Source organism: Vicugna pacos, chromosome 4, assembly GCF_048564905.1.
Source record: "Vicugna pacos chromosome 4, VicPac4, whole genome shotgun sequence".
Classification (NCBI taxonomy): domain Eukaryota; kingdom Metazoa; phylum Chordata; class Mammalia; order Artiodactyla; family Camelidae; genus Vicugna; species Vicugna pacos.
Window position 1 is genome coordinate 62,042,842 of NC_132990.1, and position 24,952 is coordinate 62,067,793.

The window sequence follows — 24,952 nt, forward strand, 5'->3', positions numbered from 1 at the left end:
TTTCGTGGGATTCTGGACACTGAGTCCTGGTCCCATATCTGTCCCTGGAACTCCGGGTTCCTTTCAGCAATAGCATCTGTCCCCTTTCCCCCTCAATCTCTGTCCGCTTTCCCCTTTTATCTCTGCCCCCAACTCGGGGACCACTGTCTCACAAGCCAGAGGTCCCGAATCGCCGAACTGTGACCATACCTCTGCGCAGCCTTGACTGTTTCTCTCTGTGAATCTCAGTTTCCCCATCTTTGCAGGGGTGCGCTGGGTGAGATGTCTCAGCGGGACAGTCGTGGGCCAGCCGAGGCTGTGTCCCTGGCTGTGGCCGGCAGGGGGCAGCAGGGGGCAGCAGAGGGCGGCCCGGCGCGGGGAGGAGAGAAGGTGGAGAGCCACCGCGGGCCGAGACTTTAAATCGCCTTCATTTCCCCCAAATCCTTCCTTTTCCTCTCCTCCCCCAGGCCGGCGGGGAGGCAGCTTCCACCGCCCTCCGCGCGCCCTCGCCCGGCCTTGCTCTGCCTCCAGGGACCGCCAGCAGCCCGCCTCCAAAAGTTTGATCATCTTTTTTTTTTTTTTTCCTCCTGCTTCTTCTTCCTTTTCGGTGGAAGCAGAAAAGAACGAGGCAGGGGCGAGCGCGGCGCCGGGACTCCTGGGACCATGGGCCTGGCGCGGGCGCCCGCGGGGCCCCGGCTGCGCTGCCTGCCTGTTCGGGCGCCCCTGGGAGCGGGGCTGCGCTGGGGGCGCGGGGGCCGTGCACTCTGAGCCGGCCTGGCGCGGCGAGGCGGGGGGCTGGCGGCCCCATGGGGCGCGCCCACACTTGCCCCCCGGGCTCGGGAGCATGAAGTAGGGGCCCGCCATGGGAGCGGGATCGGCGCGGGGGGCCCGAGGCACAGCGGCGGCGGCGGCGCGCGGGGGGTGAGTACCATCTCAGGGACGCCCCCTCCCCAGCTTCCTGCCGCTCCAGCCTCGGGGCGGGCTGGGGTTCCCCGCCGCGTGGGACGCTTCCAGCGGAACATCAGCTTCCTGCCCCTTCCTGCGCCCCTGGGAGGCCGGCCGCCAAGGGTTAACGCGGGCAGCGCCCCCGGCCCAGCGAGAGCTGGCGAGCACTGCCCGCCCTGCCCCGCCTGGCGTGGCTGCGGGATAGCGTTGGGGCGGGGGCCGAGCTGGGGAGGGTCCGCGCGGAGCCAGCCCCAGGGTCTGGATTGGGATGGAGGGGAGGTGGCGCCTGGAGCGGCCGGCGGGATCGCGTCGGGGCGGAGGGGGCCTTTTGGATGCTTGTGGGAGGAGAGGGGTGTCCGTTTCTGGCTGTCTCAGTGTGTTCCAGTGTCGGTGTCTACATACAGGTCCTAAGCCTGTAAGTCTCCGTTCTGTCTGTTCTTGTAAAACTGTGCAAATTTCTAGGGCTCCGAATCTCGGCTTCTGCTCCTGTTTCAGTGTCTGTGTGTCATTGCACGTCCCCTGTTTCTGGAAATCTCCACATGTGTGTCAGTCTGTTTGGGTCTGTGTGTCTCAGTGCTTCCACGCTTGCAGGGTGAGGGCAGTGGGGAGACTGGTCCACAGTTCCTGTCGCTTTCCCGTGTGTGAGAGAGAAGGACTGAGAGCCAGCATGTAGGGCAGAAAAGGCCCTGGAAGGTCACCAGTTCCAACTGCTCATTGTACAGATGGGAGACTCAGGGCCAGAGACAGGCCGGGAATCTCCAAGGAGGGGCTGCCTGGAACTGGGACCCAGAGGCTCTGATTCCCAGCCTTTGGAGTAGGAGTTGCAAAAGAGTGAGCATGTGCAGGAGGGAGTCACTGAGTGTGGGTGTGTGTGGGAGTAATCGGATGGGAGCAGCTCCTCGGGCTGTGCAGACTGTGGACTGTGGCTCATGTTCATTGCCCAGAGAAGCACAGAACTTTCGTCCTGTCCATCCTGCCCCCAGGACCAGGGGACAATCCCAAGAGGCTGGTCAGGGCTGTAGCTCCACCCTACCCCAATGAGCCTGCCCCCTCTGAACTGGAATCGGGGGTGATGCCTCCCCCTTTCTTTCCCATGTCTTGGAAAAAACTGGCTGGCCGAGATTCCCCCGCCCCCCACCACAACACACACACACACACACACACACACACACACACACAGCACCAGTAAGCACACTGCTGACTCATTTTCTCCAGAAGACCCTGTGCCAGGGCAGATGCCAGCGGTTGGGTAGAAAAGTGGTGCCAGGCGAGCACCCCACAGTGGGGCCCAAGCTTTAGGCAAACGGGCAGTCACACTGCGTTGAGGCCCAGCTGCTGCCCCCTTGCCATGGCAGTGTCCCCAGTCTTGTGCTTTCTAGTTTTACTCTTCTAAACCTCCCAGACCAGGTTCCACAATATTGTCTATGGAGTACATCCCTGGCCTCTTCTTTCCTCCCGCTTGCTCTCTGTATTCAGAACACTGCCCCTTCTTTGCGCTTCCGTATGCCTACTATCCCCTGCTGTCCCTCGAGGCGAGAGGCTCATGGGCCATCAGCTCCCCCTGGTGCTGTACTGGAGGGGGCCTGCCCTCCAAATATAACCCACTCTCTGTCCCTCCCTGAGCACACTCTGCCTGTTACATTATTGGCATATTCTCTTCTTTCTCTGTGTTCAGGGATCCTCTTATTACCCCATAATCTGCCTGGCATATGAAAATGCCATTATCAGTTGGTGGTGGAAACTGTAAGAAAACATAGACTCATACCAGTGGGCAGAGAGGGCCCTGCAGTCAGACCATCTAAATCCTACCTCTGCCCCAAGAACTTGGGCAGGCACCTCATCTTTCTGCGTCTCCTTTTTGTCATCCACAAGACGGGCATCCTCATTCCCAGAGAGCAGTGTTTTGTGAGGATTAGTGGGACTGTGCTTGTTAAAGGCTTGTAGAACAGTGCCTGGCATGTAGTAAGTGCTCAATAAACGGCAGCTGTTATTTGTATTATTATCCACTTCATCTCGAGTGGATGTGTGAGTCAACTGGAAAGTTCTGGGCTGCATCCTGTCCAGACAGATGACCTATCTGTGTTCCCATGGAAGAGGTATAAGGTGTGAAGAAAGGAGTCTGGGTGTGGCTGTCTGGGCACATGGGCCTGACCACTCCATGGAGGCAGGTGGGACATGTTCATCCCCCTTTGCTTTTCTGTGGTCCTCTGGCCAGCATCCTTCCCAGCTTGTCCCATGGGAGCATAACCAAGCCCTGAGTCCACTGCTTTCCTTGTGTTTCTGTGCCCTGGGTCTCAGCTCTGAGTGCTCGGTGGATGTTCAAGCTAGAATGGGTCTCTGAGCTCCTGTGTGTTCTCAGTTAACAAGGATGGAGGAAAAATTATGCAAATCAGCTGCAGGTTCTGGCAGCCTTGTGGTCCAGGAGTAACTGCATTTGGTGTAGTGGCCGGAGGGCTCTTTGCAGGAGAAAGGAACACCTGGGCTCCCTTCTCAGAGAGCTGTGTGGCCAGGCTGTGTCTCCAAGATCAGGCTCCCTAACTCGTGGCTTCCGTTTCAGCTGCCTCCTGCCTCCTCTGGCCCCCATGCTCTGGTCTTCCCGACATTCTGGAGCCCTGGCTTCACCGAGCCAAGGCCCACGAGTCAGCGGTGAAAACAGAAGTCTGGAAGAACAAAGCTCTGAGCCAACGCAGGCACTAAACGTTATTAGCAGTAGCCTAAACAGGATTGGAACGGGAGCAAAAGAATCGGCAGGGCCTCCCTCTGGGAGCCAACTTTCCAGGCCTGGAAGCTTACTGAGATGGCTGTTGGCTCCCCAGGCTGTATCTCTGTTCCTTGTTGGTGAAGGCTGGGACGCTGGTCTCTGGCAAGTAGGAAGTCCCTGTAAGTCTCCGATTTCTTCTCCAGGGGAGATAAGTAAGTGAAAAGGACTGTCTACTAGGTAATGGGGTCAGATGATGTGTGTTACTGACATGCTGTGTGTCTTTGGGCAAGTCAGCTCTCCTCTGTGGTCCTCGTTGTCCATCTCTACAATGAGAGGATGGAACTAGATTCTGGCCTCTAAATGATCTCGGAGGACCTTCTCCCACTCTGTATTCCTGCCGGATAGGGCAGTTTTGGGTCGAGTACACACAGAATCCAGGTCTGAAATGGTCAGTTGCGTTTGTTGAGATGAATGAATGGGAAACAAATATGTTTGTCCCAGACTTTTCAGGACTGAAATTCTTAAGTTAGAAACTGAGGTGCTAGGAAGCTTAGTTGAAGAGATGATTCTGATCCCATCTCCCCTGTGAGTCTTCCTCCTCCCCACCTTTAGGGGTTACAAATATTTCCCCCAGATTTATCCTCTTATTCTCTACAGAGTAATCACCTAGCATAACCTCGGGGGAAAATTGACCGAGGAGGATGTTTGTGGTTCTCACACCTTCTCCTTTGCACCTGACCCCTCTGTATCAGCTTGGGGAGCATTCTAAGAAGAGTGAATGTGACAACACGGTGAGAGACTCAAGGAGTGAGGCTGGTGCTCAGAAAGGGCTGAGAAGAGACAGGGCAGAAGGAAACAGGAATGAAACTAGTTGGGTTGCAAGAATGCTAGAGAGCCAGGGGCAGTGTGTTCTGAGAGGACATGCTCAGGAAAGATGAGTTCCCTGGTCCTCTATGTTCAGGGACTGCTGACCGGTAGAAGGTGCAGTCACTTTATTGCAGAACTTCTCAGAGCCTTTGCTATGCAGTTGTGCTTTGGAACTGCCAAGACTGGGGACGTAGGATCTTCCCCAGTAGATCTAGCCACGGTTTCCGGGAGTATCCACTTTGTGGATGTGGGAAATTGTACTGAAGAATTATGACCCCAGAACCTGCCTAGGGTGACCTTGAGGAAGTGCTTGCCCTCCCTAAGCCTCAGTTTTTGTAAAGTCAGACAAAGCTGCCTATTATTGTTCATCAGGGCTGATGGGACTGCCATTTGCTTCAAGCAGGCAGGTCATGCCACAAGGGTCAGCCTCTGCCTTTCTCCCCAGACAACACCAGAGCCGCTTAGGCACTGACCTTTAGCTGTTGCTGGTGGTGAGCTGGAAGTGAGGCCAGTGGAGGCAGGGAGGACTGGCCAAGTGAAAAAGGTACTGTTACAGCAGTAGCAACAGATTGGAGAGGATGAGGAGGGAGCAAAGATTATCCAGGATCATCCCTGGATAAAGTCAGAGATGGGATGGGCCTGCTGGAGTTAAGGGTTTGGGAAGATATTTTTTTTAAGTCCAGAGTCCTGTGATACCAGGTAATATTCATTCCTTCTGCAAAAATACACTGGACGCTTACTACAGACTTGCCAGGTGCTGGGAATACAAGAGTGAACAAGACAGATGTGGTCCCTGCACTTCAGGGACTGGGGCTAGAAAGGGAAACAGAAAAATAGACAATGACCACACATGGGATGCCTGCTCTGGTGAGGTACGTGCAGCGGGCCATGGGAGGGAACACTCAAATTAGAATCTAATGCATCTGTGGGAACTGACCAGGCAAAAAAGTGGTGTCTAGAGTACTCAGGAACAGCATGTGCTAAGGCCCAGAGGCTGGATAAGTCTTTTGAGGGACCACCATCTGTGTGTGAGTGCTGCTTCAGCTAGTTTGCCTTATGCTGTGAATAACTCCCAATTGAACACGACTTAAACAATAAGGGGAGTTATTACCTCCCATATCAAGAGGTCCAAAGGAAAAACATTAATAAGGCTGGCCAATAACAACCTCTGTTTTCCATTCTGCTATCCTCACGTGCTCATGGGGCTTGTTACCTCATGTGCACAAAATGGCTGCAGCAGCAGTGAGGCCTTACTCAACAACATACAAAGGCTAGAAGAAAACATTCTCTCTGTCCCTCTGAAACGTTTTCCTAGGGGCCCTGACCGGCATCCCTCACATTTCATTGGCCACATCTGGGTCCAATATGCATGCCTTAACCAGTCACTGGCATGGCAAATTCCCAGGATGGGCTTAGACTTATCCAGAGTCATCCAGTATCCTCTGAAATCCTTATCTCCCTGAACAAGCAGGAAGGGAGGTGGCTGTGGGTAGGTAGCCGCCAGTGTCTTCCACAGTGTCCAGGTCAGGATTACCATTGATCCTAATTGCAACTAATCTGAAGTACTTGCCATTAAATCAGAGGGTGTGATCTTGTTGTCTAAGGCTCCCAGGATGCTGGGAAGAACCCTGGGCTCCAGACCTTCACTCTGGCAGATGGGTTTCCTGGATCACGTGATTCCCCAGAAGCACACCATCCTAGCCTTCCTCCTGGAAATGGATCCTGGGCCCCCACTGCCCATCAGGGCTCTTTCTGCCTGCATCCTGGCTGGCCATCTCTGGCCATGTGCCGCCCTCCTCTTTTCCTGCTTGGGGATCAGATGCCCCGGGTGGCTTCGGGTGTCACCAGTGGCTGCTCCCACAGGAAGGTGAAATTGGATCACTGCCTCTGCCCATCTTGGCAGGAGCCCCTGAGCAGAGCATTAACCCTTCAGGCCCCAGAGTGCAGGGGCAGCAGGGTCCGTCTAAGGAGCACTTCTGTGGCTGGCAGCAGGCCGAGCCCTTGACATGCATGAGCTCATTTAATCCTCACGCCTGGCTTGCAAGATAGGGAGTGTCAGCTGAGTTGCAGAGTAGGAGACAGGCCCAGGGGGGCTGAGGGGCTCATCCAGGGTCACACAGCTTGTAAGCAGTGGGGCCAGGTATACACCTGGGTCGGCCTGACTCCCCCGTCATCTCCTCTCCTCTCCGCTCTCCTCCGTTCTCCATCGGCGTGAAGCCAGCGGGCAGCTTCCTTAGCACGCGCTGGTCCTGGCTAAGGGATCTTCTCCCATTCCCTGCTGTCAGTCTGGAGACTGAATTCTCATCTTTCCTGCCCTTTGAAGACACCTGTCATCTAAGCAGACCCTTCTGGGGTTCCTGCTGACCTTTCAGCCCTGGCTCTGCTGCCCTGTGGGCCTCAAAATCTTGAGGCCATAGCACAGATAGAGAGACTGAGGCTCAGAGACAGAGAGGGGCAGGGGCTGGTCCCTTGTCGCCTAATGAGTTGGGAGCAGATATAGCTGGACCCTATGTCTCCTGACGTCCAGGGCAGGGCTTCCAGCCAATGAGTTCCTGCCTGGTGACCTTGGTTTATTGATCTGTAAAAAGTGAGGTTGTATTTGTACTGTGTAAGCGGGTCCTGCCCCGGGAAGCTGTGCCTGGGCACCCAGGAGCCTGGGCTGGTCTGCTGGGATCCTAGAGCCTCTGCCTCGCCTCCCGCCTCCCCTGGGCAAGACTAGGGTGGTACTGGGGCCAGGTGAGTGACTCCCAGCTCCCCACGCGGATCCGGCCGTGAGGGGTGGAAGCTGATGCCGGATCTGCTTGTGTCTCCTGGTCTCTAGGGGCTTTCTCCTCACCTGGATCTTAGTCTCGCTTGCCTGTCACCTGGCCTCCACCCAAGGATCTCCTGAAGGTAATTCTCTCTTCTCTTTGTCCAGGGGGAGACAAAGGAGGATGGAAGGGATCTACAAACGCAGGGGTAGGAGACATTAATGCCCCTAGTTGGAACTCAGTGCCTCAGTTTTCTCATCAGTAGAATGGAGCCAATCATTGACAAATTCTCTCCAGGCTTGAAAGAGCCCCCTTTGATGTTTTGTAAGGGGTAGGAAGGGCTCAGTGCAGAAATGTGGAAAGGTGGTGCCTTTGTTCCTATCCAGGGTGGAATTTGAGTAAGTTACTTTGGGGACAGTAAGCCTCAGTTGTACCTTTTTGTCCAAGGGGTACTCCAAGAAGTTCTGAGAAGAGGCAGGAAGGCTTCAACCATCACTGCCCACACCTGTGATCTGCCCTCCCCTTCCCGTGAGATGCTGCCTTTTCCTGCTACCCCTGAGGAGCTGTCCAGGAGGCGAGGTGGTGGGGGGCTGGCTACACAGCTGCCTGTGGAAACTGAAACCTCCCCCACATCTGTTTGTCAAACAGCCGCATCGCCTCTTAAAATAGCGGCCTTTCCCCTTCCTCCACCCCTGGCCCGCGTGCCAGGGCAGGCAGCCGGGCACTCCCAGAGCCCCTGTGGCCTGACCTGGCCGCCAGGCGGGGATTGGACCCCTGGGAGGGGAGGGCCGTGCCCGGAAGAGACTCCTGCTGCCCAGCAACATTTTGTGCAAATGTCATATTTTCCAGGCTTGCTGTTTCCCCCACAAAGTAGGTGAACAGCTGTCCAGAGTCCTGAGTCAGGCACTGGGCGGGCGGGGGGGGGGGGGTGGTGGGGAAAAAGATGGAGCAGTGTGGAGCCAGGTTTATGTAATAAAGGGATCTTGCTGCGGCCAGCTGGCTGGGTCCCTCCATCTTGGCGTTGGGCTGAATTCATTCCCCTGTCCCCTAGCTCCTCTCCCCTGATGGGGTTCTGGATGTGTCTCCGCCCTGCCTTCCAACTAGTATAGGGGCTCCAGCACAGGATAGCAGAGCAGCTAAGGAAGGACAGAGGTCCCGGGGCCAGGCACCTTGGTTCCAAAGCCCAGCTGCGCCTTTGACTACAGGCTGCGTGGCCTTGGGCAAGTTACTGCAGCTCAGTTTTCTGACCCTCGTCTGTAAAGTGGGGAGAATAAACAGTACCTGCTTCAGAGATGACTGAGAGAATAAGGAGAGACAATGCACGTAAAGCACTTGGTACATAGTAAGTGCTCAATAAATATTAGTTATTACCATTATTGTTCATTATATTATTTGCCTGCAAAGTTTGGGCGAGAATGGCCTTCCTTATCCCCCGTGGAGCCCACAGTGGTCAGAGGCTCCCGGAGGCTCAGCAAGGACCACCTCTGCCAGCTCTAAGTAGCGGAGTTGGAGTTTGGCCCCTGAACTGCAGGGGGTGTGCAGGGGAGGCCTGGGGAGTGCCTGGTGTCAGCTTAAAACCCACCAGGACAGTGGCGATCAGGGAAACCTCACTGGTGCCCCCTGGCCTGGCTGGTTGTTATCTTCCCCGGGCGAGTGCAAGTGGCTGTAAGTTGCAGTGTGCAGGGAGAGACGTGTGCAGGCCTGGGAGCCTCCCAGGGGCTGCCGAGGTGGGACAGGAGGAGGGGAGAGGTGACGTCCTGCCATTACTTCTCCAACAAATGGCTCCTCCCTTTTAAGTTGTTTGTAGTGAGAAGTATTTTATGATAAGAAGAGGCTTTCAGGGATTAAACGTATAAAATACGCTGCTACTCAGAGAATCCTTAAACAGTGGTCTGTTTTACCTTAGGAACTGGGGACAGATAGAGGTGGGAGAAGGGAGGAATTTGAAGTGAGATGAAGGCTCTTGGGTTCCAGGGAGGACTAAGAGTCTTCAAGCCACCCTGGAACAGTGGCCTGCAGCCGCAGAGTTCTTAGAACATTCTTAGCACTTTGTGGCCACCTCCAGGTCTGGTTTCCCTTGTCTTACAGGCAGGGAAACTGAGGCCTGGGGTCAGGAAGAGACTTGGCCAGAGGTACCTGATGCAGGGGTGGGTGAGGGTGGTAAGGGAGACCACCATTCCATCTCCCACTGCCCCCCGGATGTAGGTACTCTTCACAGCCCTGTTTTACGATGGAGGGAACCAGACCCACAGGTGGCCTTGTCCTACTCTGAAGTCTGGCCTTCAAACCCAAGATCCTGCTATGGAACCAGTGTGCTACCACGTTGCCAGCACCCGGGTTCTCAGTGTCTTCCAGCCTGTTTATCCATCCATACACCGGTCCATCTATCTCCCAGTTGTCACCAGAGGGCTACTGGGTGCTGGCTGCGTTCAGCCCAGGGCACACCTCTCGCTCCAGGTGATGAGGGAGAGTGCATTCCACACTCAGGGGTTGGGAGGCTGAGCTCGGGAGAGGGGCCTGAGGACATTTCCCAGACCCCAGTTCTCGAGGCAGCCTCTCCTTTCCTGCCAGGATGGAGCTCCAAGGCGGGCTTCTGCCGACGCTGGCAGCTCAGCCGCCTGAAGGAGGTCGAGTGCCCCGGTGAGAGGCAAGGTCAGGAAGCCTTTCCATAAACACCCTGGAAGCCCTCGATGTGCTCTGGCAGGCCCCATGAATGTAATTGCCAGGTGGATGTGACCTGGCTGGGCCATGGTCAGATGTCCAAATGCTTCGCCAGAGGACAGAGGTTGAAGGGATGCCTTGATTACTTCCTCTGCTCTCTCCAAAGCCACACAGGGAGGAGGGGAGTCACTGGAAATGTCCCCTACCTTCTGTGCAGACAGCAGCTCCCCCAGCCTGCTCCAGCCTGAGAGAGACTTTGGGGGTGGGAAGGGGACTGGGTGGGTTCCTAAAGATGATGAAACCAGTCGAACCCCCTGGGCATCCTTACCATGCTCCGGTGACATGAACATTCCTGTCACTCCATCACTTATGGGACTACTTCCTGGAGGAGATGGCTCTCGAGGCAGAGAGAAGGGGAAACAAGCCATGTTGGGCAGCCTCTAATATTGGCTCTAGTATTTGGAGATTATCATTATTTTTAGTATTAAAGGCTATTCTTCATAAATGCTTATTTTGTGCCAGGCACTTGTTTTTTTTTTCGACTGCGTTAGCTCATTTAATCCTCACAACACCCCTGAGCTTGGTACTGCTGTTATCCCATTTAAGAGATGGGAAAACCGAGGCACTGAAGTCACAGGACTAGTAAGTGGTGGAGCTGGAAGTTTGGCTCTAGAGTCTGCTTTTAAACACTGCAGACGGTCCCCAACCTACGATGGCTCGACTTACAATGTTTTGACTTTACAATGGTGCAAAAGTGAAACTGTACTTTGAGTTCTGAATTTTGATTTTTTTTCCCCTGAGCTAGCGGTATGCGGTACGGTACTCTCTTGTGATGCTGGGTTGCGGCAGTGGGAGCTCCCAGTCACCTACGTGATCACGAGGGGAAACAACCGATACACTTACAGCTCTTCTGTACCCGTACATCCATTCTGTTTTTCACTTTTAGTACAGCATTCAATAAATTGCATGAGATACTCAGCACTTTATTATAAAATAGGCTTTGTGTCAGATTGTTTAGCCCCACCGTAAGGTGCTGTTAGTGTTCTGAGCGTGTTTGAGGTAGGCTAGGCTAAGCCGTGATGTTCGGTAGGTAAGGTGTATTAAATGCATTTTTGACTTATGAGGTTTTCAGCTTATGTTGGCTTCATCTAGATATATCCATTTTAAGTGGAGGAAGGTCTGTAGTCACAAGATCACACAGCCAGACGAGGGATTTGTTCCAACTCTGCACCCTCAGCTGCAACCATGGGGCACAGGTAGCAGTGGGCAGACTGTCCCCGAGTCAGAAGCAGTAGGAAGCAGGCCCTGACCGTGTCCTCTCCCCCTCTGCCCTCCCTCTCCAGATGTGGACGTCCTGCAGCGGCTGGGCCTCAGCTGGACGAAGGCGGCGGGCGGCCGGAGCCCCCCGCCCCCGGGGGTCATTCCGTTCCAGTCGGGTTTCATCTTTACGCAGCGGGCCCGGCTCCAGGCCCCCACGGCCGCCGTCATCCCTGCCGCCCTGGGCACAGAGCTGGCGCTGGTGCTGAGCCTCTGCTCCCACCGGGTGAACCATGCCTTCCTCTTCGCCGTCCGCAGCCGGAAGCGCAAGCTGCAGCTGGGCCTGCAGTTCCTTCCCGGCAAGACAGTGGTCCACCTGGGGCCCCGGCGCTCCGTGGCCTTCGACCTCGACGTGCACGACGGGCGCTGGCACCACCTGGCCCTGGAGCTCCGTGGCCGCACGGTCACCCTGGTGACGGCCTGCGGGCAGCACCGGGTGCCCGTCCCGCTGTCTTTCCACAGGGACCCAGCGCTCGACCCCCAGGGCTTGTTCCTTTTTGGGAAGATGAGCCCACACGCAGTCCAGTTTGAGGGTGCCCTGTGCCAGTTCAGTATCTACCCTGTGACGCAGGTCGCTCACAATTACTGCACCCACCTGCGAAAGCAGTGTGGACAGGCTGACACGTACCGGCCCCAGCTGGGACCCTTCCTCCCCCGAGACTCTGGCACGCCCCTCACCTTCCAGACCGACCTGGCCCTGCTAGGCCTAGGGAACCTGACCACTGCCACGCCAGCCCTGGGGGCATGGCCAGCAAGCAGGGGGTCCAGGGTGACTGTGGTGCCTGCCTCTCCCCCCAAGCCCCTAAAGACTAGCGTCACAGGCCCTCACCAGCCCGTCACAGTGGGAGGCCCAGCCCGGAACCCCCTGCCATCTGCCAAGCTGTCAGCCAGTGAAGGGCTTCCTTCCGTGCCCGCAGCCTCTCCCACCAGCTCCACCAGACTCGTCCAGCCATTGCAGAAGAGCCTAGCCACCAAAATCCCCCAAAGTCACCCAACCAAGCCTTCAGTCCTTTCTCCTTCAGTTGCCCCTGTCAAAAGCCCACGCCCCACCCAGAAGACAGCTCCACCTTTCTTCACAAAGCCAGCCCTACCCACCAAGAAGCCGGTGCAACCCACTTTCCACCTAGTTCCCCCCAAAGTCTCCCATCCCACAGTGAAGCCGATGCAGAGGAACCCCATAACGCCCAGGCCCCCTCCGCCCAGCGTCCGGCCGCTACCTCTTGCCGCTGGCTCCTCTAAAAAGCTCTCTCCCACAGTGGTCCAGGCCAAGATGAGCAGTCGTGCCAGTGAGCCATCCCCTGCCCACACCAGCACACAAAGACCTCCCCATCCCACTGTCTTGCCCCCATCACCTGTCCCCAGTCCTGGCTCTACCAGGGCTGCTCAGCCACCAGCCACTGCTATGCCTCCCACCCTCGCTCCTGGTTCAGCCCTCACTGGAAGCAAAAAACTCACTGGATCAGAAGCTGCAAAGAAAACCAGACCCAAGAGCAGCCCCCGGAAGCCCGTCCCTCTCAGACCTGGGAAGGCAGTAAGAGATGTCCCACTGAACGATCCGACAACTGGGTCCAGCCCCAGACAGCCCCAGCCCAGCCGGCAGACCACCCCGGCCCCAGCGTTGGCCCCGACATTGGCCCCAGCGCGATTCCTGACCTCCAGCCCCCGGCCTGCGAGCACTGGCTATTCATTCTTCCACCTGGTGGGACCCACACCTTTCCCGCTGCTGATGGGACCTCCAGGACCCAAGGGAGACTGTGGTTTGCCGGTAAGACTGGGCAGAGTGTGCATGTTGCTTGGAGCTTAAGTAGGTGACAGGGCAGTTAGGTGTTTGCTCCTGGTAAGGGCGGAAGGAGGAAGAGAAGCAACCTAGAGCAGGGAGCTAGGTACAGGCAGAGCCTCCACTTGAACCCAGGTCCCCCTCTCCTCCACCTCTGCTGTGTTTCTGATTGCATATCCTGCCCCAAATTCGTGATTCCCTGGGGCAGACTTGGGTCTGGTGGCCACCCCCCGGTGAGAGCACTCCTGGGCTTTGGTTGGCCCAGGCCCCAGGTCACTCTTTGCTAACCTAACAGTAAAGGTTGAGTGGCTTAAGGAAAACCACAGACTAACTGGCCCCAGGTCATGCAGTCTCCAAAGGCCAGCTCTCCTGACTCCTGGAACAGAGTTCCTCCAGCCCACCAGCTTGTCTGTGAGTTTCGGACAAAGGTCGCACATGGATAGTCCTGAATGTGTTTTGTTTGGCACATGCAGCATTGTTTTAAAATATTTAATAAGTTACTAATATTTTTTAAATGTGAGAGATTTCTTATAAAAAACCGGTGACCTGCTTTTCTTGGAAGGGGGAGACATGCAGTGGCCTGTGGGCTTTGGCCGGGTCAGGGCTGCTTCTTTAGACAGGACAGGCCCGCTTCTGTCTGTGCCTGTCCACACGTCCGTCTCCCGATTGGTCTTCAGTCCAGTCCTTTCATCTTGTTTCTGTTACCTGCCTGGCTCCTGGAGGTATTTGATTTGTGGCCCCTGGTAGAGGAGTTTGAGGTGAGGAAGGTGAGGGTGGATCTGAGCAGTCAAGGAAGAGAGAAAGAACATTCCACGTGCAGGAGTCGGTCTCGGGGTCGATGCCTCTGGCATGCCTGGGACTGTCTCCAGGGGCAACGACCTTTCTGCAGCTGGAGGCCAATTCCTCCGGGTGGGGAACGATGAGATGGAGTTTCCAGAAAGCTGAGCCTCTGCTCCATTCTTCTGCCTTGGAGATGACCACTGTGCGGGTTCCTCCTTCCTGGGGTGGGATCTCCCACCAGGCTCCCCACAATGTGGAGACAGTGGCAGATGCTGGGAATTCCCAGGCCTTACAAACACACTTAATGAGTTTTAATAATCATTAGGAATAATATTTATTCAGCCTGTCTCCAAGGGGATCGAGAGCCCGTTTTTATTATAACCATATTGTAGAACTTATGGAAATTGTATGCATTGCTTTGCAATTATGTCAACATTCTGCTCAAGCTCCATGTTCTGAAATTGGCAGGGTAGGGAGTGGGGAGCCAAGGAGAGCAGGAGAGACTCTTCAGCCCTCCAGGCTGCCCAGCCCTACTCAGGCATCAGGTACCTTTGGCCTGTGACACCTCAGCTTCCCAAGATGCGTGGATGCTGGGCTCACTGGCCGGAAGGTCTAAAGGGGGTGAATTGTCCCCCTCGGGCAGGGTGGTGGAATTTAGGGTCTCCACCCTGCCGAGTGAATGAGGCCAACCCTGTCCCCCAAGGCTGTGTGCTATGTGGAGAGAGAGGGAGGCTGTGCTAGGCCAGCAGAGCTGGAGCAGGAGCAGGTTTTCAGGCTGTAGAATCTGCCTCTGGGCCTGTCCGATGCCTGAGCTTTGTACTTTCTTCCTGGGGTTTGGTGATGTGGGTCAGTAGGAGGTGAGGCCTCCTGCCAGATCTGGTCTTGGATTTACCCCCACTCTAAGAAGGTGCTGGAGTTGACCTGTTCAGTGGATGGATGCTTAGGGATCATTCAGTTCAACCCTCATCACTGGGCAGGTGAGGAGCCTGGAGACTGTGCCCAGAAAGGGCCAGGACTTGCTCAGAGGCCACACAGCACATAGGAGGCAGAGCTGAAGTTTACACCCCAGTTCCCGACTCCAAGATCAGCACATTCCATCCCACCCCCGTGAGTGTCCACTCTGAGACCCTAGGACTCAGGCCTGAGAGGCTGGGGGTTTCAGAGATGTGGGAGGCCCTGTCCTTGATCTCAAATGGAGAGCTCAGTGTCTAAAGAATCTTCTGTTTCTATACCTGTCACGTTTATGAGCTACTTCCACATGCATGTCACCTCCCTTTAGGACCTCGTGCAAACTGGTCCAGGAGGGTAGGATATGTGTGCTAACCCCGGCTTTACAAATGAGAGGCCTGCGGTTGGACCGACAGACTTGGCCAAGGGCATCCAGCATGTTCTCCCAGGAGGAGCTGGGCTGTGACTGCAGGTCCCTGACTTCAGCAAGGACCACAGTTCTTCCTGCTCCTCCTGGCCTGAACAAATGAGGGCAAGGGGAAAGACACTTATCTGCCCAATTGCCGTCCTGCCTCTTGTCCCACGCTATCCCATAATCCCACCCTCTCCCCAGCTCAGAACCCAGTCTCACTCCAATAAGAATCAAGAAGCTTCTCGAAGCTTTGTCCAGTCTGTGGCAGGTGGCAAACTGGTCATTTAGATTTGACCAGATACTGGGAATTATTAATTGAAGTGGCATCTTTGAGCAGCAATGACAAGAGCTCAAGTCCCTTCTATTCTGTTATCCCCTTCCCGAACCCTTGTATGCTTTCAGGAGCTAATCTGAACAGAGCAGAAATCTGTGCTGCCCGGGGCACGGAGCTTAGTTGTCCCCAGTCTGGGTTTGAATCCTGGCTCCACTCCTTACTAGCTCTGTGGCCCTGACCCACTCTAAGCCTCAGTTTCTGCAGAATATAAGATAATAATAGCTCCCACCTCCTGTGAGGAAGCCAGTTGAGTGATCTCCAAGGCCACCTGGAGTTCTAGATTTGCTGGGTGATTTGGAGGACTTAAAATCTCTCCCTGGGGCGGTCTCCCCTCTGTGACCCGGCGTTGGAAGAGCTCCCTTGGTAGAAATGACTGTGGGACCTTTCAGCGCCTGAGAGGGTTTTCAAGGCTATGCCTAACCGGTTCTGCATGGTTCTTGAGGGGCACGAGACAGCCTGGCGGAGGCAGAGCTCTGGGCGCAGGCCTGCCAGGAGTTGTAGCCACTGAGCGAGGGAACTCTGTGGGAGCCCCGGGAGCGGGGGGAGCATGGAAAAGCTGAGCTTGGCCCTGGGTGAGTAGGGGCGGGGAGGCTGCGGTTCACAGAGGCTGCACAGAAGCTGCACAGAAGCCCCACGCCCAGGAGGAGGCGAGTCAAGGCCTTATTTATTCATGATCAGGCGCTGGCATTTGCACACCCTTGCACTTTTTCCAAGCGTCACCTCTGGGAGACCCGGCTGAGCGCCTGGCCTGTAGCAGATGCTCCATGACTATCTGTGAGATGAATGAAGGAATATGATCCTTACAAAAAACAGGTTGTCCTGACACCCAGGACAGGCTTTTTGAGGTTACACAGATCTCTGCTGCTGGTGGGGTAAGGAGGCACGTGGAGTACAAAAGCACAGACTTTGAATTTGGAATCACCTGGGTTTGAACCATTCCCTTATCCAGCGATCCTTTCATTCTTTCAACAAATGTTGAATGAGTGCCTTCTAGGTGCTAGGTGCTGTGTGACCTTTGGCAAGTCACTTAACCTCTCTGAGCCTCAGTTTTCATCTCTGTAAAGTGAGGGTATGGCACCACCTACCTTTCCAGGGTTGTGTGGGCTGTCTGAGATGAGGCATTAGAATCTGGGTCCCAGTGGATTGTTGTCACTGAGTATTGATATACCGATGGTTGGAGTGGGGGCATTGTTACCCTAACAAAACCAGGAGGGCCTTCATGCTGTTGGCAATTAGGAGTCAGGGAGATTTTGAGAAATTTATCCCATACACTGGTATCATCAGGAACCCAGGAGAATGGAGGGGTGTCTTTGGCATATCGGTTTTGAGCTCCTATTGTGTGCCATGCTCTGTGCTATCCTGTGGCTCCAGGCAGGAACAGGGTACTTGAGGGGAGTTTCAGAAAGGGACCATTTACAGAGGTGTGGGTATCCTCAAATGAATCAACAGGGGCTGGTAAAGCACAGGGGGTACAACCTGAAGGTACAAGGGGAGGGGAAGGTGTTGCCAGAACCCAGTGAGTGTTAAAACATGAACAGAGGTCTCTGATGGGAGCTGAGGCCAAACTATAGCACAGCAAGGAGGGAGCAGGGAGAGAAATACTCCACGCATCCTCTCCTTCTACTCTGCAGTTTCTTGCTGGGGTCTCCCATTGACCAAACTCAGCTGCAAGCAGAGAGCAAGGAAGCCTGGGGGTGCAGCCTGTAGAGATCAGCTCCCCAGGGCAGAGAATGGATCTGGGGAGCAAATGGACAATAACCAGCACACATACACATTATCTTGGAAGATGGGCATTCCCATTTTACAGCTGGGCAAACTGAGGCCCGAAGGCACAGGGAGATGAAATGATTTGTTCAAGGCCTCACTGAGAAGCCCTGTCCCAGTAGGCCCCTGTCTAGGACAGAGACTGGGGGAAGCTCAGCACTCTGTGGGCTAATCTTGGGAATAATGGTGAGCAGAGATGGGAGGGCCTTTTGAGGTCCCCTGCCTCCCCCTGCTCAGGGTCACCCGGCTGTTAGCAGCACACTTGGGACTGGACTCAGGTCTCCCAGATCCCAGGCCTGCAAAACCTCTCCTTGCTTGCTGCCAGGGATCGTGCCAGCCAGGACTTACTTCCTTCTACAAGGCTTGGCTGGCAGACTGTTGCAGCTGGACACAAGGGTAGACTTGTTCTGTGGGATGGGGTTCCCCTAGGCCTGGCTGTCGGAGGCCAGGACCCTTGGGGGAAGCCCAGAGTGGCTGCTTGGTTGTTTCCACGGCTCTGCTTGCCTGAGCCCCGAGCCCAGGCCTCGTCCACCTCCCCCAGACAGGCCTGCGGCCCCTGCTTTCCTCCCCCTCATCTCCCGGCCCTCTCAGAGGCCCCGTTGTTTGCAGCGTGGAGTGGAAAAATCCCACCCCGGCCTCGTGAATCATCCCGGAGTCACCCGCTCAGGCTGCAGGCCCTGGAAAGAAATGGCAGCATTTTTCCATTGCATGGAGAACAGGCAGGGTCTCAGATCAGGAGAGAGGGGCAGGGGGCGCCCAGCCCCACTGAGTGTGGGAAGGTCAGACCAGGGGCAGCGGCTGGGCTGCCGGGCAGGCCCAGCTGGCGAGGGTGGTAGAGGAGGGACGGCGTTGGGCCCGCAGACGGGGGCTGGGCTGCCATGTCAAGGAGTCCGGCTATGGACTGACATCACCGGGCCGGGCCACAGGTCCTGACTGGCACTTAGAGTCTGCTCTGCAGATGTCTAGGATGAGGTCAGACTCCAGGCTGGATGCCCCCGTTTCTGGGGCAGGAGAGGTGCCAAGAGGTGTGTCCAGGCCTCTGCAGCGGCAGCCCTCCCAGGGTCCAGGAGGGAGCTACACCCCACAGAGATTGTCCCTCCCTGGAGTCCTCCTGGGCCTTAGCCCTCTACTCTGGGAGATGGGTGTGATCTCACCTTTCCCTTCCCACCGGATAACGTGGAAGAGGAAATCACCGCCACCCAGAAATTCAGGAAATGCCAGTGTCGGGAAGGCTCTGGGATGCTCATTTCACAGATGCCCACACAGGGGAGAGGGCTTTCTCAAGGTTACACACCTAGTCAGAACACACCTGGCCAACATGGCCTGTGTGGAAGCTGCCCAGGATAGGAGAACTAATCAAATGGTCCTGGGTTGAAGCCAGGCTCTGCCTGTTAGCTGTGTGGCCTTGAGCAAATCACTTTGCCTCTCTGAGCGGCTCTGTGGTTTCTCATCTGAAAAGGGCTCAGTCATGATAACAATATATGGTAATGCTTGGCCTTAGCGCACCCCCCTCCCCCATTTCCCTTTGATTCTAGGTCACCTGGAAAAACAGGGGCAAGGAGGGACTTCTAGGAAAGGAAATCTTTTGCTTTCCCCCAAAACAGATGCTGAGGAATGTGGCTTAAAATTTTGAGTTGGGGAGATTTCAGCAGCTTGCTTAACAGAAACGTCACTAACTCTCTGGGTGTGAACTGTGCCAGGCACCAGGATTAGCACTTTTTATAGATTATCTGTCAGTTAGGTGCCATTACAGCCTCATTTCACATGAACCTTGGAGACTGCAGGTAGCTTGCCCAAAGCCACACAGCCCGCAAGGAGGGGTGCCCAGTGTGAACCCAGGCCCCTGCCTTGTACTGTCCTCTACTGCTCCCCAGGAGGGAGTGGGGCGTAGACTGGCCCTGAATCTCAGGCCTGCAGAAGTACATACAAGACTAGAAACTGTCCACCCAGCCCCTGGGCTCTGGAAGGAAGGAACGTTGTTTGCTGCCAATTTGGCCAGAGGTAGCCGGAGGCTCAGAGGTGGCCAGGACTTGCCTGAGGTCACGCAGTAGCTCCCCTCCCTCCACCCGGGGCTCTTTTCGGTGACCCTGGGGCCTTGGTACCCATATCTGCCTGTCTGGATCTCTCTTCAGATTTTTATTCATGGACGAGCAAGCACGTGGTGTTCACAGGCCAGAACTGTGAACCGAGGCTGCCCAGCGTGAGATCTGGATTAATTACCAGCCAAATTGTACTGGGTTTTCAACACCGATTTTAACTCTGGGCAGGAAACCTGGAATCTCGTTGATGGTTATTTGAAACAAATGAATTCCCCGGGCCTCACACATCCTCAGAAGCCTGGCTTCCTTTGAAGGCTCTGTGTTCAGTTCTTTACATCAGGCATTTAGTCAATCCTCATTTACTCCTTGGGGTAGATGGGACAGTAGCTATGGTAAGGGGAGCTGCAAAGAATCCTTGCACCACGTGTGCAGCTATTAAGTGGTAGGACCAAGATTTAAACAAAGGTCAGCCTGTGGTTTAGTAAGTCTGCTCAGCTGCCTCTCTTCCTATGGGAGGGGAAGAGAGGGGAGGCCAAGCAGGTACTCCCTGAATGCCATGCCGCAGAGTTAGGACTTAACCTGGGAAATGGGGAGCCATTGAATGTAGTTGAGCAGGAGAATGCCTTGGGAAGATGAATCAGGCTGCGTGAAGGAAGACTGAAGAGGGGAGAGGGTGGAGGTAGGGAGACAAGTCAGAGGACTGTTTCAGGTTCTCAGGGAGTGGTGATGAAGACTGGACCTGGCTGTGACCGCTGAAATAGACGGAACATCTGAGTGACGATTGTATACCAGGCACTGTATTAAATATTTACCATCCTCATTCCAGTCATCCTCGATAATCCTACGAGGAGGGTATTATTGCCCCACGTGATAGGCGCAGGCTGGTTAAGGAACTTGCCCAAACCCAGCTAATAGGTGCAGCACTGGAGTTTGAACCCAGGCCCGTTTGATGCAAAAGCCTTTGCTTACACCCTTTATGCTATCCTGCCTCTTTGCGATGCAGAGAAGCTTGGTGTGACCTTGGACAAGTCCCTTCTCTGCTCAAGCTCTGCAGAGAACTTGGCTGAACTCTGAGGTCTCTTGCTGTTTCATTTTATCAAACATTTGGCTGAGCCTTGGGGAGAGAGAGATGACTCATATCCCATTAGATCCTTTGAGGAGATTGTAGTCTAGCGGGAGAGGCGGGCTTCTAGGCAGACAATTCCCCAAATATAATACAGTAGCCTTGAAGCAGAGGAAAAGAGGGGCCTTGGCCCAACTTGGGAGAGGGATCAGGGAAGGCTTCCTGGGGAAAGCGACACACTAAGTTAGCTGAATAATAAAAGATGAAAACTTCAAAGACCAAGAAATAGCAGCTGCAAAGGCCTAAAAGCCCCAAAGAGTGTGAGTTCCTCAAGCGGGGATCTCAGGGGACCTCTTCTCAACCGAGGATTTCCATGTCCAGAGATCTAGATAGGTTTGTTGAATGACTGCTTGACTCTATTCTCTCCTGTCACTTGGCACTGATGCTGTCTTCTTGCCTGTTTTTCAGGGTCCCCCTGGGTTGCCTGGGCTCCCTGGACCCCCTGGTGCACGGGGTCCTCGGGTAAGTAGTCACACACTGTCCTTTCAGTTCTGGTTGGCTCTTTGGCCTGTATCCCCTGCCCCTGAAGTCCCAGCTTTGCTGTGTGTCTTTGTGCTGCCCGACGCCCGTTTTCCAGTTGGCCCGTTAGAGTGGATGTAGGGCTCTTAAGGGGCACTGCGTGGCTAGACATGGCATGGGATAGCGAGGACCTCTTGCAGGGCCTCAGCTGCTCATTGTGGGTATCACCTCTGGGTGGCAGCCTGGAGTGGAGAAGGGGTTTCTCAGACCACATCCCCTCAGCTGACGGGCTTTGGTGTCTGTCCAGGGCAAAAAGCTGACTTGGGAGAGCATGACCCTTGCGTCCATCTTCCCACCTCTGCTGGGCCAACCTGGGGTAGAGATGCTAACACAGGCAACTGGACTAGCCATGCCAGGGACGGGGTGAGCTCCCCACGCTGGGAGGACCAACTAGAGGCTGGAGGATGGCTTGGCTGGGCTGCAGTGGCTGAAAGGAGCGAGCCTGAACCTCGGAGTGAAAAACAGTTCCTGTGTTCCACCTGACATGTCACCTAATGCAGCCTTATTTCATCCCCTCTCCAGTGTGATCCAGTGTGATCCAGTGTGATCACTCTCACTGTAGGGATGAGAGAACCAAACAACTAGGAAATGGAAGAGCCAGGACTAGAACCAGGCTCTTAACCATATGATACTGGGACTCTTGGGAGTCCTTTTGAAGGGAAATCTGTCCTTTTCCCAAGAGGGCTCAGACCCATGGCGCCTGGCATCTGTGCCCAGGCTGAATCAGCCTTTCCCACGCTGGGTGCCTGGCGAGGCCCTGGCAGAGATAGCTGCCTGGGGCATATTTTTAGCTCTGAGCCCAGCGGATGGTTCTGGTTATGCAATTACTCGAGCCCTAGTTCCCTCCAGACCTGGCCCTGTGCTCCCTGGGCCCAGGGCTCTGGAATCTGCTGTCTGAGTAGCATTTCCTTCTGGTTTCAGAGTCTCCATGGAGCACTTGCCCAGAGCTTGGGACCATGAAGGTATCATGGACCCTGCTGGCCAAGGGGCCTTGTAGCTTGGGGCCAGGATGAGGCCCTTGGACCTAGCATTCCAGGAATCTTCAGTCTGCCCATGCCTCCAAACTCCTCCTGAGCCCCCAGCCCCTGCACCTTTGGGCTGTCCCCTCAACCAGGCTTGCATTCCTTGCAAACTCCTCTTCCATCCGTGGTGCAGATCAAATGCTGCCTCCTTTTCTGATGATCACCCCCTTCTTAGAATTCCCACAGCAGTTAACTGCCCCTCTGGATAGGATGGATCCCTTCGTAAAAGCTCACATTGACAGCTGAACTCTGTCACCTGAGTGGCATATGTGTGATTTCATCCCATCTTCCCAGCCATCCTGAGAACTAGGTTCCAATATTATCCCCATTTTACAAGTGAGGAAACTGAGGCTCAGAAAAGTTCAGTAATTTTGGATAAAGTCAAATATAGAGTAAATGCCAGAGCCAGGGTTGAACCCAGTCTGACTCCAGAGCCTGTGATCTTAAATCAGCTGTTGTACTAATTTTTCCATCTACTCAGCTGAGCCCCTCTGGGCCAGAAACAGGCCCTGTCAACTTTATTTTTCTTACCCAATGCGTAGCAGAGTACCCTGCATGCAAAAGGTGCTGGGCAAATGGTTGCTGACAGGTTCTAGTCTGGGAGTCGAAAACATTTCCGTGAGTAAGCTGTGTGACCTTAGGCAAGTCCCTTCCCTACTCTGGGCCTCAGTTTCTGCATCTATAAAACATGGGATCATGGTAAGGCATTTCCAAGTTCCTCCCAGCTCTGAAATTCCACAAGTGAGGGAATGACTCTACTGACATCCTTCTCAGGCTCTCTGTGTGCTCTCCCTCCCCACCGCCCACCCATCACCTTGTTTCTGGATTGGAAATTCCATAGATCACAAAATTCCAAAGATATACAATGCTAGGATTAAACAATCCCAGTTCCTCTGTACAGATAGTGGCTCTGGGGTTCAGGGAGGGGCAGGGCCTTACCTGAGGTCACCCAAAGCTCTATGGCTTGTCCCTTTCTGCCTCCACATAGTCCCCTGGCCCATTGGGGGACGCTGGGGAATCCCTAGGCCCTCCCTCCATTTGGCTTTTTGGACTGTAGCATTTGTGGACTTGGTCTGCTTGGCTCCCAGTCAACTATGTGATTTGTTTCTCTGCAAGGCAGTGGCTGGAGAGGGTGGGGAGGCGGGGGCGGGAAAGCAGGAAGCCCCCACCTTTACACGCTGCAGATGCTCCAACCCTCCATCTTTGGGGCAGCTAGGGGCACCAATGGGGAGAGGTGGTCACTCTTGACCTCGCCTGGCATGGTCCACGCCTGGTTCTGGGGCACTTGACGTGAGGGTCCCCTCCTCAAACACCCTCGTACAATTCAGGCTGAGCTCTGAGGTTAGATCCCAGGAGCCCAGGCTGGGGTGAAGCTCTGAAGTCTTCCAGATTCCTTAGAGACCATGAGTCCCAGGTATTCATGGAACAGATGGGGAGACTGAGGCTGGAGACAGGGAAGGCTCAGAACTGGAACGAGGTTGCATCTAAGGGTGAGGAGACAGTGTTTGGTGACGTGTTGGGAAGGGGCTGGAGGGCTGATTATTTTGGAGGTCATCCGTGACACCATTATAAATCCCCCGGGCTGAGGGAGCTTCCGAACACTGGTCTTTCTGGATGTGGCTGGAGAAAGGGAGGGTCCCATTTCAGGCATCGAGGAAGGGGGAGGTACTTCGGGCGGAATGTGACAGGCTGCAGCTGGGAAGTTGGCCTCGAAGAGGGAGGAAGGAAGCAAATTCATACACAGCCAGATGAGTCAAATGGGGCCAGGGACGAGGGCAGTGTGTCTAGAGGCTGGGGTACCCTTGAGATGCCTGTCTCCACCCCCAATGCCTCAGAGTATTCCTACTGGACAAAGACCCTCAGAAAGTACTTGACTCTTAGGACTTTGTTTATGTTACTGGGCTGTAGGACTCTAGACCAGGGCCCTTGTGGAGAAAGTGGACATAAGGCCCCAGCTGTTGTAAGGGAGATTTGAATATGGTCTGGGAAAATCCAGTGCCGTGAATAAACCTTGGACTTGAAACCAACAAACTGGGTCCCGGCCCTGGCTTGGCCACTACGCTGCTGTGTGACTTTGGCCAAGACATTTTGACTCTCTGGGTTCAGTCTTCCTAGCTGCTTCATGGTCTCTGGGGGATCCTGTAAGCTCAGAGCATGTAGGAATCTAAGGGAGAGCTCTGACTGTAGGCTGTGGCCACAGGAGAGATGCACATTTGTTCAGAGGAGGCCGAGAGCTCCCTTGACTGAGCTCGCAAATCCATAGGCTCACACAAAGTCCAGTTGGGGTCTAAATGGTGGAGAGCTTCCCTTAAGCAGGAGGAGTCCCAGAAGGCTCCCTGGAGGAAGTGGCATTAAAGCCAGACCTTGAAGGATGGGGTGGATTTCAGCTGGAGAGGATGGACAGGAAAGGCATGCAAAATGATGGAACAGCATGGCAAAGGTGATGCGGAGACGAAGTACCAGATGCAGTGCAGGAAAGCTAAGTGTGCTTTGAGCCCGAGGAAGCAAGTGTGGAAGGGGCTCATGGGGTCAGGGGGAGAGAGCGTGGAAAGGTGGTAAAATTCAGAAGTTAAGGGCTTGTGCTCTGAAGCCACACATTTGAGGTTAAGATCTAGCTTTGTCCCTTAGCAGCTGGGTGACCTGAGAATGGTATAAACCTCTCTGGCATCACTTCCTCATCTTCAAAATAGGAATCACGGTAGCTCCTACCTTGTGGGTCAATAGGATAAAAGGAGATAATGCATGGAGAGTGCTTAGTGTGGGGCTGGGCATCGAAGGAGCCTCTCTGAAAGCAGGCTGCCGTGGCCACACTGCTGAGACTCGGCTAGTGGAGAAGACATAGCCGGAGGAAGGAAGTGCCGGGCCCTGCTCTAGGGAGTGGAATTTTTCTCTCATTTCTTTTTTTCTCTTCCCTTTCAGGGTCCTCCTGGGCCTTATGGAAATCCAGGCCTCCCTGGTCCACCTGGGGCCAAAGTGAGTATTTGCTGTGGGATCTGGACGAGGGTCCATGGAGT

The 24,952-nt window shown here is 54.9% G+C and overlaps 1 protein-coding gene across 5 annotated transcripts in view; it reads left to right on the forward strand.

The window, feature by feature from the left end:
- The first annotated feature begins 412 nt into the window (after positions 1-412).
- The window catches only part of COL27A1 (collagen type XXVII alpha 1 chain), a 142,181-nt gene continuing 117,641 nt past the window's right edge, over positions 413-24,952 (forward strand). For 2 of the 5 annotated variants that reach the window (XM_072959984.1, XM_072959986.1), the window contains exons 1-5: positions 420-900; positions 7,314-7,384; positions 11,247-12,985; positions 20,806-20,859; positions 24,858-24,911. In XM_072959984.1, coding sequence (XP_072816085.1) covers positions 842-900; positions 7,314-7,384; positions 11,247-12,985; positions 20,806-20,859; positions 24,858-24,911 — 1,977 coding nt within the window. In that variant the 5' untranslated portion in view covers positions 420-841. Of the gene's footprint in view, positions 901-7,313; positions 7,385-11,246; positions 12,986-20,805; positions 20,860-24,857; positions 24,912-24,952 lie in introns of all 5 variants that reach the window. The other 3 variants (XR_012072200.1, XR_012072199.1, XM_072959987.1) reach the window with 3 other exon arrangements.